Source organism: Sycon ciliatum, chromosome 1, assembly GCF_964019385.1.
Source record: "Sycon ciliatum chromosome 1, ocSycCili1.1, whole genome shotgun sequence".
NCBI classification, from domain to species: domain Eukaryota; kingdom Metazoa; phylum Porifera; class Calcarea; order Leucosolenida; family Sycettidae; genus Sycon; species Sycon ciliatum.
Genome location: NC_088643.1, coordinates 44,860,075 through 44,875,363, shown reverse-complemented (window position 1 = coordinate 44,875,363; position 15,289 = coordinate 44,860,075). Strand labels below are relative to the sequence as shown.

The window sequence follows — 15,289 nt, the reverse complement described above, 5'->3', positions numbered from 1 at the left end:
GTTACCCATCAACCTGGGGCCATCAACACCTACTTTTGAAGTACATGTATATTCAACACCTGAAACAAACACCCGCATACTACTAAACTTACTAGTATCAAGCTGCAGCAGACCTTGGCAGGACAAGCAACAGGTGGACTGCTCGCAGAAAGATCACATTGTGCATCACATTGTACTTACTTGAAGTCTTACGGCGAGTACGACATTAGCTCGTGTCTGCACGCTATTCCTTTGCATGTGTTACCGGTACATGTATTTCTATACCGCGTACCGGTAATTGTGTACATGAAAATCCCGTGACCGGCTATTTCAACAGGGTCGCATTGCTTCAAACTCAATGCCAGACAATAGGAATACCTCTCGTGCTTAGGATGTTCACCGGTCCTGGGATACAGGTACACCCTAGACGAACTGGGTGCAGAGTCGACCATCGGCTACCCAATATTGACCAGCAGCAGGGGTAACTACTAGAAGATATCCTTCTATTCACCATTTTTGCAATCATACATGTACATGTGTAGCCGCTTTCGACGTTCGTAGCCATCCATGGGCATTGCTGCATCATTTTCAAAACCGCGAGAAACTACATGTACTTCCCATTCGTCCTCTTTCAGGATTGTGATCACCGAAGATTAGGGGAACGGATTACCAGAAATCATCATGCATACATGTAGCTTCAAACCTAGTCATAGCATTCTGATTCAGTACCATTCCGTCACCATCGATTTGGGGCAGGGCGCTGGACTGTTTGCACCGGTGCTTCAGCTTCCATCCGCTTCGCTAAATCAAGACGTAACGTAACTGCTGGTCTGCGCGAGTCCACCCTGTTGGATACTGTCAGCCTACTTCAGATGGCATGTCAACCGGTTGAAAATATCAACAACAGCTGTCAATATTGCACTGGCGAGGTGTGCGCACACAGGTACGTGACTTGGAACAGGTACATGGACATGTACATGGCAGGAGAGAGAATTATGACTCAAAACTTGATTACTGGTTTGGCAAGAAGCTGACTTGGAAACTCGATTACATGTACCTTAGTCCTTATGCCAGTAATGGACTCCGTCAAACTCAAAAACACCACGGCACTGTGCAGACATCAGCGACAAAATTATTACCATTTTCATCTACATGTACATGTACATGTATTTCTAATCCGTAATCGTTTCTTGTATTTGTAAGCATTTTGTCCACAAAATGGCCTGCATGTGTTTACTGGTGATCGTAAAGTGGTAAACACAGCATTGTTGTGAGGGCTATCGCACTTCGCCATGCCTGCTCCACTTCTGGTAAGTTCTGCTCTGCATTCAGCAGAAAGCAAGCGCATCTGCATGTATAATAAATTATTATTACTAGTAATACTACCATGACTCAACGATCGCGATGGGCCTCTCAAACGGGCACAATTGGATTACCGGTATGTAATCAATTTAATTTCTCCTGTGATCGCCTTGTTGTGTTCATTCTCATGCACACCAGTCGCACAGTACTAGTAGTACTAGTACACACAAGCACACACCTAGCCACATTAACACTAATACAATGACGTCATGTATCTGGAACGAGTGGGGCGTTTATGTACATTTTATGTACAATAATGTGTCATGTCGTATCTGTGATGCCTTTCAGGAGACGGTGATGGACTGATTGATGCCGTGGTTGACGCCTCTACGCCTCTACTAGCTCTAGCTAGGATCACCTAGCATACCATGCCCATGGGCCTGGCACTTGGGAGATCGTCTGGGTGCACCGGTGAGGGCCCTGCACTCCATGTCCATGGTACACTAGCTTTCAATTTCAAGCCTTTGATGTGATGTGATCCAGTGTTCTTGTGAGAACCAAGCCTTGCGGTTCAGCCCTGAGGGCACACTCTGTTTGCAAACAAATCCACTCTCCTCAAATGCACGGCTTACAGAACGTCAGATCAAGCACAGCCTAGCACTACAGCCCACTAGGGGCAAATCGAAGGAAAAGGCTGTGAAGCTCACAGGCCTACAACTAGTACGTAGTAGTAGAGATATTATCATGAGTGATTTCACATCTTCGTCATGTGACTAAATTTGTGTAGAAAGACAAGACTTTATTAGTACTAGTGATCATGGCATGATGCAGACAGTGTAACCAAAATAGCCGACATCACGTCACCCATGATAGGCATAGATGAAACAGGTTGACTGGATTTGGAACCAACATCAGGGAGTGTACAAACACACTTTGTGCAACTCCCTGGCTATATTATTGAACCACTTATTATTATATTATAGCAGGAGTAATAAGCTCCCAGGCGCTCATTTACCAATACTCTTTCTTATACTATTATCGTACTTCGAGTATGTGACATACTTTGTTCAATGTACATGTGTACTAGACAGTCCGAAGTCACGTTGTAAATGTCATTTCACTAAACTGTGACTAAGGAGTAAAGTGCATTACCTTCCCCATGACTGGGCCACATAGCCTTCTCCATTTAATAATAATTATGGTAATTGTGGTGATTGATGATGCAGCAGTGGCGCTAAGTCCCTACGAAAGGCTGAACGCCAAGCACTCAATGCCACTTGAGTATCAAGTGGACATTCCGGATTGCTAGCTCCTGCCATAGTGTGCATATTATAAAAGATTAAAAATCACACAGGCTCTAATCCCTCTCTTGACCTCGACACGTCGTCTGACCTAAACGGTTTAGGGCAAGGCCCTCCAACTAAACACCCTCCAAGTTGGCAACAACCTAATCAATCCAGTGAGATTGCTGCATACCCATTGCATGGCGCGTGATCTCACACCATGCATATTCACCAACATCGACAGCACATGGTTTGGTCGTAGATCACCTGGAGGGAGTTTGTTTTACTTCAGAACTGAGTCCGCATCTCCTAGAGATGGGACGGGTTACAACGATGTACTCAGTACAGCACATTGTATTGCCAGTGGCTTGCCACACACACAATGTACACTTGTAGGTTGCATGGTACTGGCTTCAGCCATTGCTATAACTCTATGAGCCTTTCACTCTCATGCAGTCCGGAGTGAGGCATTCCAAATGATTTGCCTGGAGGCCTTGTTTTCGCTAATGTTTACCGACGCATTACTGGCATTGCATTGCACAGGATAAGATGTGCGCGGCGTCCTTAACCTGTCCTTAACCCAGGCTCTATCAACAATGCGCTGGGTCCTCCAGTGCCGCCGTCTTCTCATATTCCTTGTCACTAGCCTTCCATAAACATCCCTAAATACATTGAACAGAATGCAGCTACAGTCGTCATTAAATTGTCATGTATACGCACTTGTATATAATTGTACATGCTGCGTATACGTAACAACGTCCTGTCCACGTGGCTAGGTGAAGAATGTCCGAGATCATGCCATTTCCTCGCTTTGTCCTCGAGCATTCGAGCGAAATAAAGTAATGTGATGCGTGCGTGCGTGCGTGCAAAAGTTGGTATCCCTGTCCCAACGGCGTTGTGCCATCCTTTCCAAAAGAAAGAAAGAAAAGCTGACAGGATCGCTTTTCTAAATCCTTCCACTTCCACATGCCCATCGCTCAAGCGATGATAACGAACAAGCTACATATGCATGTACATGTACGGCATGTATGTTATAACGTTAGGCATACCAACTACCGGTACATGCAATTACCTGAGTCTAAACCGGGTTTAGCCAGACCTGCATGGTTGACCTGGGTGGCCAGAGCTGGATAGTTGACTGGGGCGGCTGGACGGAGTTGACCGGAGCAGGTGCATGGCTTGTACTGTTAAAATGTATACTCCGACTCTCAGTATAGTAGTTACTGGTATGTTGAGTCACAAAAGGAGTCATAATCCCAGACACACCCGGAACAGGTACGACGACATTTATTATGGTGACGGGAGATGGAGAGAAAGACGAACGACTACATTTATGAAGAGAGAGAGAGAGAGAGAGAGAGAGAGAGAGAGAGAGAGAGAGAGAGAGAGAGAGAGAGAGAGAGAGAGAGAGAGAGAGAGAGAGAGAGAGAGAGAGAGAGAGAGAGAGAGAGAACGAACGCAAGATAAAGGACCTGGGTAGCTATGGCAAATATGGGCGCGCAGGAGACAATATATGGGAGGAGGTACTTCAAAACGTACCTCACAGTAGTTGCTCTCCGCCTTCGTTAGTTACAGTTGTAACTGTGAATGTGAGCCCTTTACTTATCTTTGTCAGTTGACCCTGGAGGGCCCAGGAGGGGGGGGGGGGCACGAAGCTGACGTTACATGATGTACAAATTGTATAATTATGTACATGTTTATGTCCGTACGTACGCGCACACAGTACACACATACCCAGACACACATTGTCACATATAAATCATTGTACTTGTAGCTGTTACTAATACTAGTGTTACATGTCCATAGCCTACTGAAATTGTACTGAATTCTATTATAGTGATACTGTCTAATCAAGGTTATCCTGGTGAACCACATAATTGCCATGAAAGATATCCCAATGCACATCATGACTTCAAAGTACAGTTTCCATAAATTCCTTCACACAGATACATGTAGGTTACGAGGAGAACTAACCACCTACATGTACATGACTGTGTACCTTACAAAGCACCTTTTTTTGCTTTTTCAAAGCGGCTTGTTTTTTAGCACCTACATGTACATGTATGTCGCGAACACCTCCCTACTAGTACTCAGCTTAGATTTTGAACAAGCATGATAACCATGCATGCTCAGTGATGAACTCGTTGGTGTGTGGTTGGAGTTCATGTGCACGGTCACGTGTGCTTGCATAGCATGCCCGCGTGTACCCCTACATGGTGAGGGCAGGCCACCTCCCTACTGGCAACCCACTGGCACTGTGATCTGGAGGGGGATCATCTCCCTACCGCAGGCCCATTTTCAAACTGCGGCTGCCAGGTATGCCAGGTATGGCATTGCACAGCTCCAAGAGTTCGTTGCCGGCTTGTACACAGGTACATGTAATTGCTCTCCCGCTCCATGTGGCCATTCAGTTCATGTGTTCCTCGACTAGCCTCTAGACCAGCGACTTGGCGCGAAGATCAAGCCGTGACTGTACGATTACACCATCACGAATAGCAAGTACTCTCCACAGTGTCCACACTCAAATCGTGCGGTTCGTCTCGTCTTCAGAACGCAGTTTAGACGGGAGGGTGTCAGACAATCTGGTGATTTCACCAACATAATCATCGATAACTGCGCTATCTCACTGCATGATGGAACGGCGGGCCTTTCCTGTTGACAAGACGTTCTTAGGTGTTGCGAAGTAGCTGAGGTATGATAATTTGCCTGTGTCAGCACTTTTGCAATGATTCATTGACGGAATCCTCCAGGAGTTCAACAGATCCAATCCAAGATCTAAGTCATTTTAATCATCGTTAGCATTTAAAAAAATTGAAGGCGGAAAGGGGAAAAATTCAAAATGGAAGCACGTGTAAGGTGATTTCGTCAACGCCATACTTGCACACGGTGCGTTTAACGCCTAATCCGCCAGTCGCTTCATTCCAAACAACTCCATATTAGCTTCGGGTGGCTGATACAGCTCAATGGATCCTAAATAAGTGTTCATGGTGCAAAAGCAAAATCACGCCAATCACCCCCGCTGGGTCGCTGCCTGCCGTGGCATTCACAGCCGGAGACGCACCGCTGCGCTGCGAGCACTTTCTCCTGATGAAGTTTTCCTATCACACTAATTCCTAATGCCAAGTAATGGTGCACGTGGACAGGTTGGACAGGTTAGACGAGATCGTGATGAGCACGCCATGCACGCACGCACGCACCGCCCAGTAGCAGTCTAGGGTAAGTACCAACATCACCTCATTGCACTGGAGTGCCTCTCTGTTCGGTGGGCTTTGAACTAAGCCTTAGCCGAAGCTGTCCCAGGAAGAGTCAAACCACTCATCTCTCACTCTCTCCCATGTCCGATGCTTGACACACGTGCCCTTGTTGTCGCGTCCTGAGGACGTGACACGAACTAGAACACCGAAAGCCACCTCCCATTCTTGGCGGCTTAGCCCTCACCTGTAGTTACATGTACCAGTAGTGTAGTAGTTGGTGATGCTGAGCTCTGCTCCAGCCACTTCACTGTGCATGAGTCTCTCAGGCAGTCCGGGTCTAGCCCTCACCACAGCACAGTTGGTATGTTGTCAAGAAGGCACTTGCGAGACCCAACTTAGTCGTCTACACACAATCGCCGCGTGAATCGCAACTGGAATACTGAGCATACTGAGGACCGCATTAGCAGCAGCCTCACTCCTCTTAGTCTTAGCCTTGTAGTTGTACGCCACCACACTCTGACTCATGCTCAACAGTCTACAGCTAGCTATGTACATGCACGATGGTTGAGGGCTAGCACTCGCGTTGTACAGGCGACGAACTGCATCGCTGCTACTGTTGGTACCATCAGATGCTACAGCCTCGTCCGTTCAGTGAGTCCAACACTATCAACACCCACGTATGGCCACACGCATACACACACGTACGTCCCCCATCATCATGGCCCCGCGCAGAGTAAACACTAATGCTGATGTCCTGCTGAGACAGCGCTGACAGGGAACTTGGAAGGGTATAAGAGGAGAGGCTTGCGCCACTCCTGCTGTCACTGAACCGTGGTTCTGCTCGTAGGCACCTATCCGCGGCTACCGGTCCAAGCAGGAGAACACCTAAGCCGCCAGTCTATTCCGGGAGGAGGGACTGCGTCAACAGGCAAGGGAAGATGTCCTTTCAATCCTTTCTTATACCACTCCTGCTCTTGAGCTATGTCAACATGTACTACTGTCTCAAAACTAGTAAAGGATGCTGGAAATCCGTTGACACCAAACAGACGTTCCTGGGCCTTGCGGATCGGCCTCTACCTCTGGCAGAGTTCCGGAAAACTTTGGATGACACATCCGCCCAAGCGAACGCACCCGCTGGTTATACTGCAGACTTTAGCAGCAGAGGTGAAGCGGGCGGCAGTGACAGCAGCAATGTTGTGAGTGACCTGGAGGCTGACATGGGTTGGCTGGATGTGAACATGGACACAGGGTACGTGACGGCTACGAACGTCCGCCTCACCGACTGTGACATATCTCAGCCCGCCTCTCACGTCAACGGCCACAAGTGGCTGTCCAAGGAGGTTCTGAGGGAACGTCTTGGAGAGCGATTACGCGGTCACACCACAAGAAGCAATAGTAATTCTGACCATCAGCAGCAGCAGACCCCTGTGACTAGCACTAGTACCGGCAGTACCAATACTAACAGTGATATGATTGATGCACAGCGCCGCCGTCGCCGCCGTAAACGCGAGGTTTGCGGCAAAGATAATCGTCATCGGATCCACGCGGCTACCAACTATCCCGGAGCATCCGTGCTGAAGGTCATTCTTGATCACAACCGCTGCACGGGAACGCTGATAAGTCCCATGCATGTCTTGACCGGTGCTCACTGCATCTATAACTATACTGTGGCCGCTTTCAACGTGGGATATCAACACACGGTGGTGGGTTTACCCAGGCCGAACAAGACCAGTCCGTGGAGGATAGATTTCTACACGCACAGGGTAGTGGGAATGTACCTTCCAGCACGCTACGTCGAGCCGCGCGGGGCGAGACGTGAAGAGTACGACTTCGCTGTGCTGGTGTTGCGACACTGCCTGCGACAGCCCTACATGAAGGTCTCCAGTGTGCCCCGCCACTGGATGCGTATGAAAGAGCCGCGACCTTCGCGCAACTGCAAGGTCCGCGGTGCGTCCAGTAATCACACCAATCTGCACATGATTGCCTTTGCCGAGGACAAGCGTCCCAACACGTCCCTGTGGTATACATCGTGTATCATGCACGGGGTGCAGCATGGCCTGTTCAAGCAGTACTGCGATGCAGTGATGGGCAGCAGTGGCGCAGCGCTCTACACGTACCAGCCAGAGGAGATCACGTTCAACGCGGGCAGGTCCGTGGTGGAACGGATAGAACATCGGATCCGGGGCGTGTTCGTGGGTCACATGACGTCACCAGGGTACAACTTCAACATTGGCCTGGCTATAACGGAGGAGAAGTTAGCAATGATTTGCCAGTGGACCAGGGCATGCGACTTGCCCATCTGGGAGGACATCCGGATGCTGCGGAAACCCTTCAAGAAGATGCTTGATCAGGAGTACAAACAATTGCGCTGCAAGAGCAGGAAGAAGTCGAAGTTCATTTTCCCAAAGGCAGGGTAAACCAGGTTAAGTTAACACGCCATCTTCTACCACTCCTGCTACTGCAATGAAGTTCATGTCCCCAAAAGCAGGGTAAACCAGGTTAACACGCCAGCGCGACATTGTCTACCACTCCTGCTACTGCAATGTTTATGTAGGACTAAGTATGTACCTGCGTGAGTGACTGTCTTGAGATAATGTTACTTGAATAATTCTGCCAGTGTCTTATTACACGAATAAGCACATTCCACGAACTATCCAGATTTGAAGAACACAGAATTTATGATTATATTGTTTTCATCAGAACGACACCCTGTCTGAATTCTGACACGCCAAGAGTGCGAGAATCCTTCAGAAAAGCACTTCTTGACAACGAACTGACAAATGACAGCAATAATTCTGACAATCAGAGTTCATTTCACGGACGAATTGCGGATAGTAATCGACACTTGCCAAATGTCGCCACCGCACGTCCATAATCACGCACAGAGAATGTTGCAGCGTTAGCGAAGTGCAGCGAGGGAGGCTTGACAAAAACTGAAAAGGATGCGTACATGATTGACATAATTATACTACCATAAGTGTAGTATTTATGTAGTAGGGTTCACACAGTCATACTATTATTATGTAATTGTCAGTTCTGAACTTCTGATCGCAAGCAAGGACAGTTAGGCTCTAGATAACTGGTTCCAAACGGTGATGTAATGTGACCTGTGTGTGACAGGGGTATCCACGGTAGCGACCTGGTGACGACTTGATAATCGAATTCTGCATGCACGTACTGGCCTACACTTTGTAGCTGGAACATTGTCAACTCGTCATGTTGGCAGCAGACCTCTCTTCTGTGCCTGGCAAAGCAAACCCAGCGGCTGTGTGTTCTCCTTTGAAACAGACCAGCATCATTTGAATGCTGAAATATCACTTGGACAAAATTATGCAGCGCGCGCTAGCTGCAGAAAGTCAACTCACAAATTGAAAGCTGATATCCTAACGCCTCCACTCGTGATGACCAGTAGCTCTTGGGAATCCCGAGTGCGCTCTTCATCCCACATTACCGCCTTGCCGCATTCCTTATGGCCAGGAAAGGTGACAAGATGCGGTGGTGGTGGCTTATGTACATGTACATGTATATGCCAGTGGCTCTATCTTATCTAGGCTCAGCAGCATTACACTTCACAGTGATGGAGCGCAAGTGCACTTACTTTCCCAGGCTGTAATTACCAGTAGGCAGTAAGTACTAATAGAGTACAGTACTTGTACCATCAGTTCCTGTACACAAAGAACTACTTTATTGAAAATCCATGATAACGCGATCGGAAAGATGATTTGAAAAATCCAAAGTCATCACAGGCAATTATTAGCAGTCACTACTATCAAAGCAGATAATTATTTTGACATAGCGCAACTTAGAAAGCCGGCTAAAATTCTAGACCATCCCTACTTGTATGGCAAAGCTCAGGATCGCCTACGCAAGAAATATGAGGACCGGCAACCGTGGAAACAGGTGACGAACCACCTGACCAAAACGAAAGAGGTCTTGCATCTTAAACTATCTTTTTTATTTTTTTTATTTCGGCCAGTCGGCTACTATCATTTTCGTCTTGGGGGCTAGACAACGGGAAGTAGCCATGTCGGGGCGTGAGCCCGCCTTTCGGCACCGGGAGTTGCAGCTCGCTCGACTTGACTCTACTGAGTGCAGAGGACCCACACCTTGATCTGGTGAGCTGCGTCGTGGGGATTTTGCAGTCAGATGTGCGACTGCGACTATCTTAAATGATGACTTGTACCATCAATGCTTTTCACCATGGATCCCACAGAAGCACAACTACTTGCCGGTACTACTCACCCAAACTACTAAGATAATGTCCGATTCTTTAGTCCTCTAGTGCGTAATCTGACACCAGGAATGCTACTGGCCTCTCTGGACAATCTAACCCTGCAGCATGAAAGCACCTGCAATGGCTCCCCTAGAATACTAATAGGGGAGCCAGTTCTTGCTCATTATTAAAAATGCCATCTATAACTAGGGGGTTCCAACAGATTGTAGCTAAGGAACGCTTCAAGTTAAAGCAGGGGAGGTGTACCCAAGTGCAATACCGACCATGGAAGCAGCCGCTTGAAACATCCTATGGAGTTGATGAGATTCAGAAGAATTTACATGACGCCTTGTACATGTAAAATGTAGTTTGGGTTGGAGTCTTGGAGATCGTCTATTTGGCGAAGGTTAAATTAAGGGACATGTAGCCCATAGTTAACTCTGACCGTAGGCACAGGCGTTTTTTCCTGTTTCAATGAGCTAGACATACTGAGGACGGGCGGTGCTCATCACATCTCTCGCGTCCCGGCCTTTGCCTCCTCAACCGATTAAGTCAGGTTACCAATCCCGGGCAGATGTTCCTACTGGTGGTGGGAAACGATCTTCGCTCAAACCAGGAGTCGAGGCCACAACCTCATGCTTGGACGGTTAGTGCTCTAACCACTTTGCCACCCGCAAACCCATCCTCCAAGTCACAGGAGCCTCAAATTAGGACAACAAATTACAATTACAAACTCAGTTTTAAATATACTGCATGTACAGTGTATGAGGCTCTATTGGAACACGCCAAGGAATGGAATACCGGTGCATGAAAAAGACCAATGGTCCACCAAGGTACTGGTACAGTCATGCATGTGTACACATTGGCTTTTGTCAAACAATTTAATCAAGAGGCTGGGAAGTGAGACTGTGAAACAGCTGACAAAAGCAAAATGGGTAGACTAGTAGGTCACCTTCTCAGCCATCATGCACCAGAATACGCAAACATCACAAAGTCATGACATATTGATTATTGTATTCTGCTGCACACGGCATCAATACTCACTAGTTTAGTGCGTTCGTAAGTGCTAGTGATACTTGTACTGATAGAAACTACCAATACCTACCTTCCTGTTCACACATTTTGCTGAGCTTGAATGAGGATATTGTGTCAAGTACTAGTAATAGCTTTTCTCAAAATGCGAAGACTCCACTGTAGCCATCCACTACATCTATACATCTTCACAACACTCTCCAAACGGTCTCTGGGCTACACCAATCACTAAAAGAAAAAGAGATATTAAAATTATTCGAATTTTCGGGCAAGGCCCATCTTCAGGAATGTACTAATAGCAATGAGATTATTTACCGACCATGCCATCTGTGTGTTCCAGGGCATACATGTACATGTACATGTAACCTCCGTCCCCAGGGCTGATGACAGTACATGATTGACAATTTGTGTACATAGATCTACGCAGCAGCAGAGGATGAGTGACCAATCCTGCCCCGTCGAAATGTCATTTTTGATCGAAATACTCTTGAACTCTGAGCAAAATAGTCAGATCAACCTGTATAAGCAAGTCAGACGTTACCTCAGGAAACCTCCTAGTAGTGTGGATCTCATTACGGGTCAAACTCAAAGGCAGCGAAAACAAACCCAGATGACAATCATTGAGCTGGCAGACAGAGCCCTGCTGGCATTGGCACACTGTTACCACTTTCATAATCATGTGGACCAATACCAAAGTAATGGAACATCCAGCACGTAGTGTGAACTAGACACGCACCTGTGTGGCTGGGTGTACGTGTGTGTGCGTGCGTGTGTTTTAGATGTGCCTTCCAAGCATTCCAGTTTCAGGCAGTTGCTCCGGCCACGGCGGCCAGGCCAATATCAACCATGACGTGATAGGTGATAGTCTGTAGGTGTTTCTTTATACTAAAGTTGTACTCAGTTGCCAAGGCCTTCATTTCAGTAGGCACTGCAGTGTTGCTGGGGAAGAAAGCTGGTGCACCCCCTCTGAGAGCTGCAATGGGCACTTCAGACAGTCTCCATGCCCCTCAGGCATTCAGCAATATCCACACAGGCACAGTGCTGCCATCAATCAGTGTACGCCACTCTACAACATATGTACATGTACATGTATACACACTTCTCAGATACATGTAGTTTCTACGACCTTTGACTCAGTTTGAGCAGATCTACTATAGTAGCACGAAGACAGAATGCTCAATACCCACAAGGCTGAACCTTCCCACACTGTTACACTGTAACAACAACATCATGACACTTATTGTACCTACTATTGACGATGTACAATCATGTGCAAGCATGACTTCAATACAATAGATTAATTTTCTATTTGTGTACTTCTTGGGCGCGCATGAGCAGTGATGATACCGAGGCCCTTGGTCGGTTTAGCTGCTCTTTCCCTGCCTCAACTGCTTTTGCTGCCATCGCTATGTATATCGCTGTGGGTTTTCGCCAGCATTTGCACCATGATGGTTTGTGGCTATCGTGTAAAACAATGACTGAGGTGAAGTGCTAGTACAACAAAATTAAACACGGTTTATTGTGGCTGGGAGGGAGGGGGGGGGGGGATGGGGCATGTAGCAGCGCATGGGTAGACATGGACTCGTAGGTGTGTATAAGTTTGACTGCAGCAAAAAGAGCACTTTCAAGCGCAACAGACAACACAGCGACATGGCGCCAAGGCAAATGAATGTCAAACACACATTTGTGGTAGACCCTGTTCAAGTGCAAGCCACCAACCAACCAATGATTCCCGAACACCACTTCCCACCACCACCACAACCACCAATCATCCTCACCACCACCACCACCACCAATCACCTTTAACATGGGCAATCGCCATCATTACCATCACCACAACAGAACCACTCACTGCACTGTATTTACATACAAGTGCAGCAGGTATGCTATCCAATGGTACTCCAGCCATGACTGGGTAATGCTCATCCCATTGCTCAGCTGGATTCGCTGCTGATGGATGGTGAGCTTGTTCATGTTCTGCCTTGTTGCTGAGAGTGTGCCCTGGAGGTGAGTGTCGCCTCCGGTCAGAAACTCCTCCACCTGCCACCCGTGCATCTCTAGTGCTAGTAGTCATGGTAGTGGCGGTAGAACACAGTCACTACAGTCACATGTGCAAGTCCATGTACAAGTGCACACAGCTACAGGCCAGCATAGCACACATGTATACCATACGAAATCACCTCTGGGGCAAAGACAAGCGACTTGACTGGTGCACCAACAAAACATTTCACAGCTCACTCTCACCTGTTAACCGAGGCCAAGTAGGACAAAGGCTCTTCCGACGTTTCCACGCGCCAACAATCTCCAATTCTCCATGGACATCAGAAGATCCTATTACAATACTGTCAGAATGCATCCAACTGGGACTGTGAACGCTTTGAGAATACACGTACATCCGGTTTGGAGTTTATGATATCATCTTTTGTTACATGATAGGCTCCCAAAAATGCACAACACAAAGTTGCCAAGCTCAGGATTGGCATGCATTCCATATAGTGCCAGTCACTGATCCTTTTTAAAAGACATCCTTTAAAATTAGAACAAGCATGCAGAGTTAAGGTGACAGTATCACTATCAACTTACTGAGGAAGCAGCATAGGGATAAATGTCAAATACACACACACACACACACACACACACACTACTGCTGTGCCTATCGGAAATACATGTATGACTAAGACATACATGTACATGTATGGCATCTGCATGAACTACAGCTCAGTGATCATGTGGGCCAGAAAAGGGAAAGCCCCTACAGAAGACAATGATATCACTGGAATTCATAAATCACTGCACGCATAACACATCAACAATTCCGGCATCGCCAGTCCGGACATTGACAATATCACTGGAGCATGCTAACATATCGCATTTCAGTCTGAGTGATTGTTTTCTGAAGCAACGTGCAATCAACCTGCATGAATAACTAGCTACAATGTGACAGTGTGATGGAAATGCAATGATCATGTTTCATGCGGCCTCAGCATTGCCTAAGCATATCTACTCTACTCCTAGATGATATCAATTTGCAGCAGTCATCACTTCCTGTGCTTCATGTCTGCATAGCTGCCCACTCTAATGAGACGTGGCTCAAAGGCAAGGTCCACAGAGAACCAAGTCCCGCCAACATAAGCTCCACCTGATGTCTTGCCACGTGGGTTGGAGCGCTTCGAGTCTTGTTGTTTAGAACGCTCCCGCGGTACATGTTCTGTTGCGACTTGTGGCCTTGATGTATTCGTAGTGTCCGGATTCTGGTCACAGCCCGCAACACACAGCATAGTTACATTGTCAGCATCCGATGATAATGAAACATAGAACATGTACTCGTTCATTAGTAGTTTCTATTGGCTGCTATTAAGCTCCTTCAATCTAGACGCACCCTACGATGAAAGTTTACAGCCCTACCATGCAGCAAGAGCCATAGGACTACAGAGCCATAGGACTACTTGCAGAAGCGGTGACCTGGTGGCGAGAAGGTTATCTCTGGCATTTCCAGCTATTTCTCAATGACGCCATTAACATGTCACAAATCTTCATACTTCCTCCGCGTCATCGAAATCATACAGTGTTGCAGTTTGACTAGTGACTTGTCACTTGTTACTGACAACTCCATAAGCTAAACCATACAAAAATTATTACACAGTATGATAGTCTGAAGTCTAGAGTAACGTTCCAGGACAGTTTGACTGAGAGTTTTCACGCAGAGATGAAGGCCTCGACGTCGCTGTCAATGGACGCATAAATATCGTTCCGAAAAATGTCTAGGAAGGTTGTAAGTTGGTCGCGCCTCGTCTCAAACGCTTTGACTCTATCCACAGGACAAGAGCTGCTATGCTTGTTGTCTGCTAGCTCTGGATGATTTCTATTTCACCACCAACGAAGTAAGAATACACGATCGTCGCGAGGTCGGTTGATTACCGTCGGTGGAATCACCTCGATCTTGAAATGACCTTTTTTTCGCGTGGCATGCCCGTTTATTTTAGCTGTGTGGTCACTGCTCATTCAGGTAAGTGTACTACAGTCAACTTCGCTAATAACGACTGCGGATATAACGACAATTCGCGAATAACGACAGCATTTCCATGCCCAGAGCAAAGTCCCATCCAACTGTAATACATAATGAGACTTCGGGTATAATGACACTTCGCGAATAAGGACACTTTTCTGATGCCCCGCTAAGTGTCGTTATAAGCGAAGTTGACTGTATCATGTCCAGCGCCCACTCTTTTTCAGCATCACTGGTACGGTACCTGTGCGTGCATCACTAGCACTACAGAGTCTACACC

The 15,289-nt window shown here is 47.2% G+C and overlaps 2 protein-coding genes across 2 annotated transcripts in view; one reads left to right on the top strand and one right to left on the bottom strand.

Moving 5' to 3' along the window:
• Positions 1-6,088: 6,088 nt before the first annotated feature.
• Positions 6,089-8,837, top strand: LOC135828110 (serine protease 23-like). The gene has a single exon (XM_065340546.1). It carries the CDS (start codon positions 6,697-6,699, stop codon positions 8,173-8,175), a length of 1,479 nt encoding a protein of 492 aa, XP_065196618.1. The 5' UTR covers positions 6,089-6,696; the 3' UTR covers positions 8,176-8,837.
• A 4,443-nt stretch (positions 8,838-13,280) lies between these two features.
• LOC135828101 (uncharacterized) overlaps positions 13,281-15,289 on the bottom strand; it is a 52,022-nt gene continuing 50,013 nt past the window's right edge. The window contains exon 24 of the mRNA XM_065340537.1: positions 13,281-14,254. Within this exon, the coding sequence (XP_065196609.1) occupies positions 14,042-14,254 (213 nt within the window). The 3' untranslated portion in view covers positions 13,281-14,041. The remainder of the gene's footprint in view (positions 14,255-15,289) is intronic.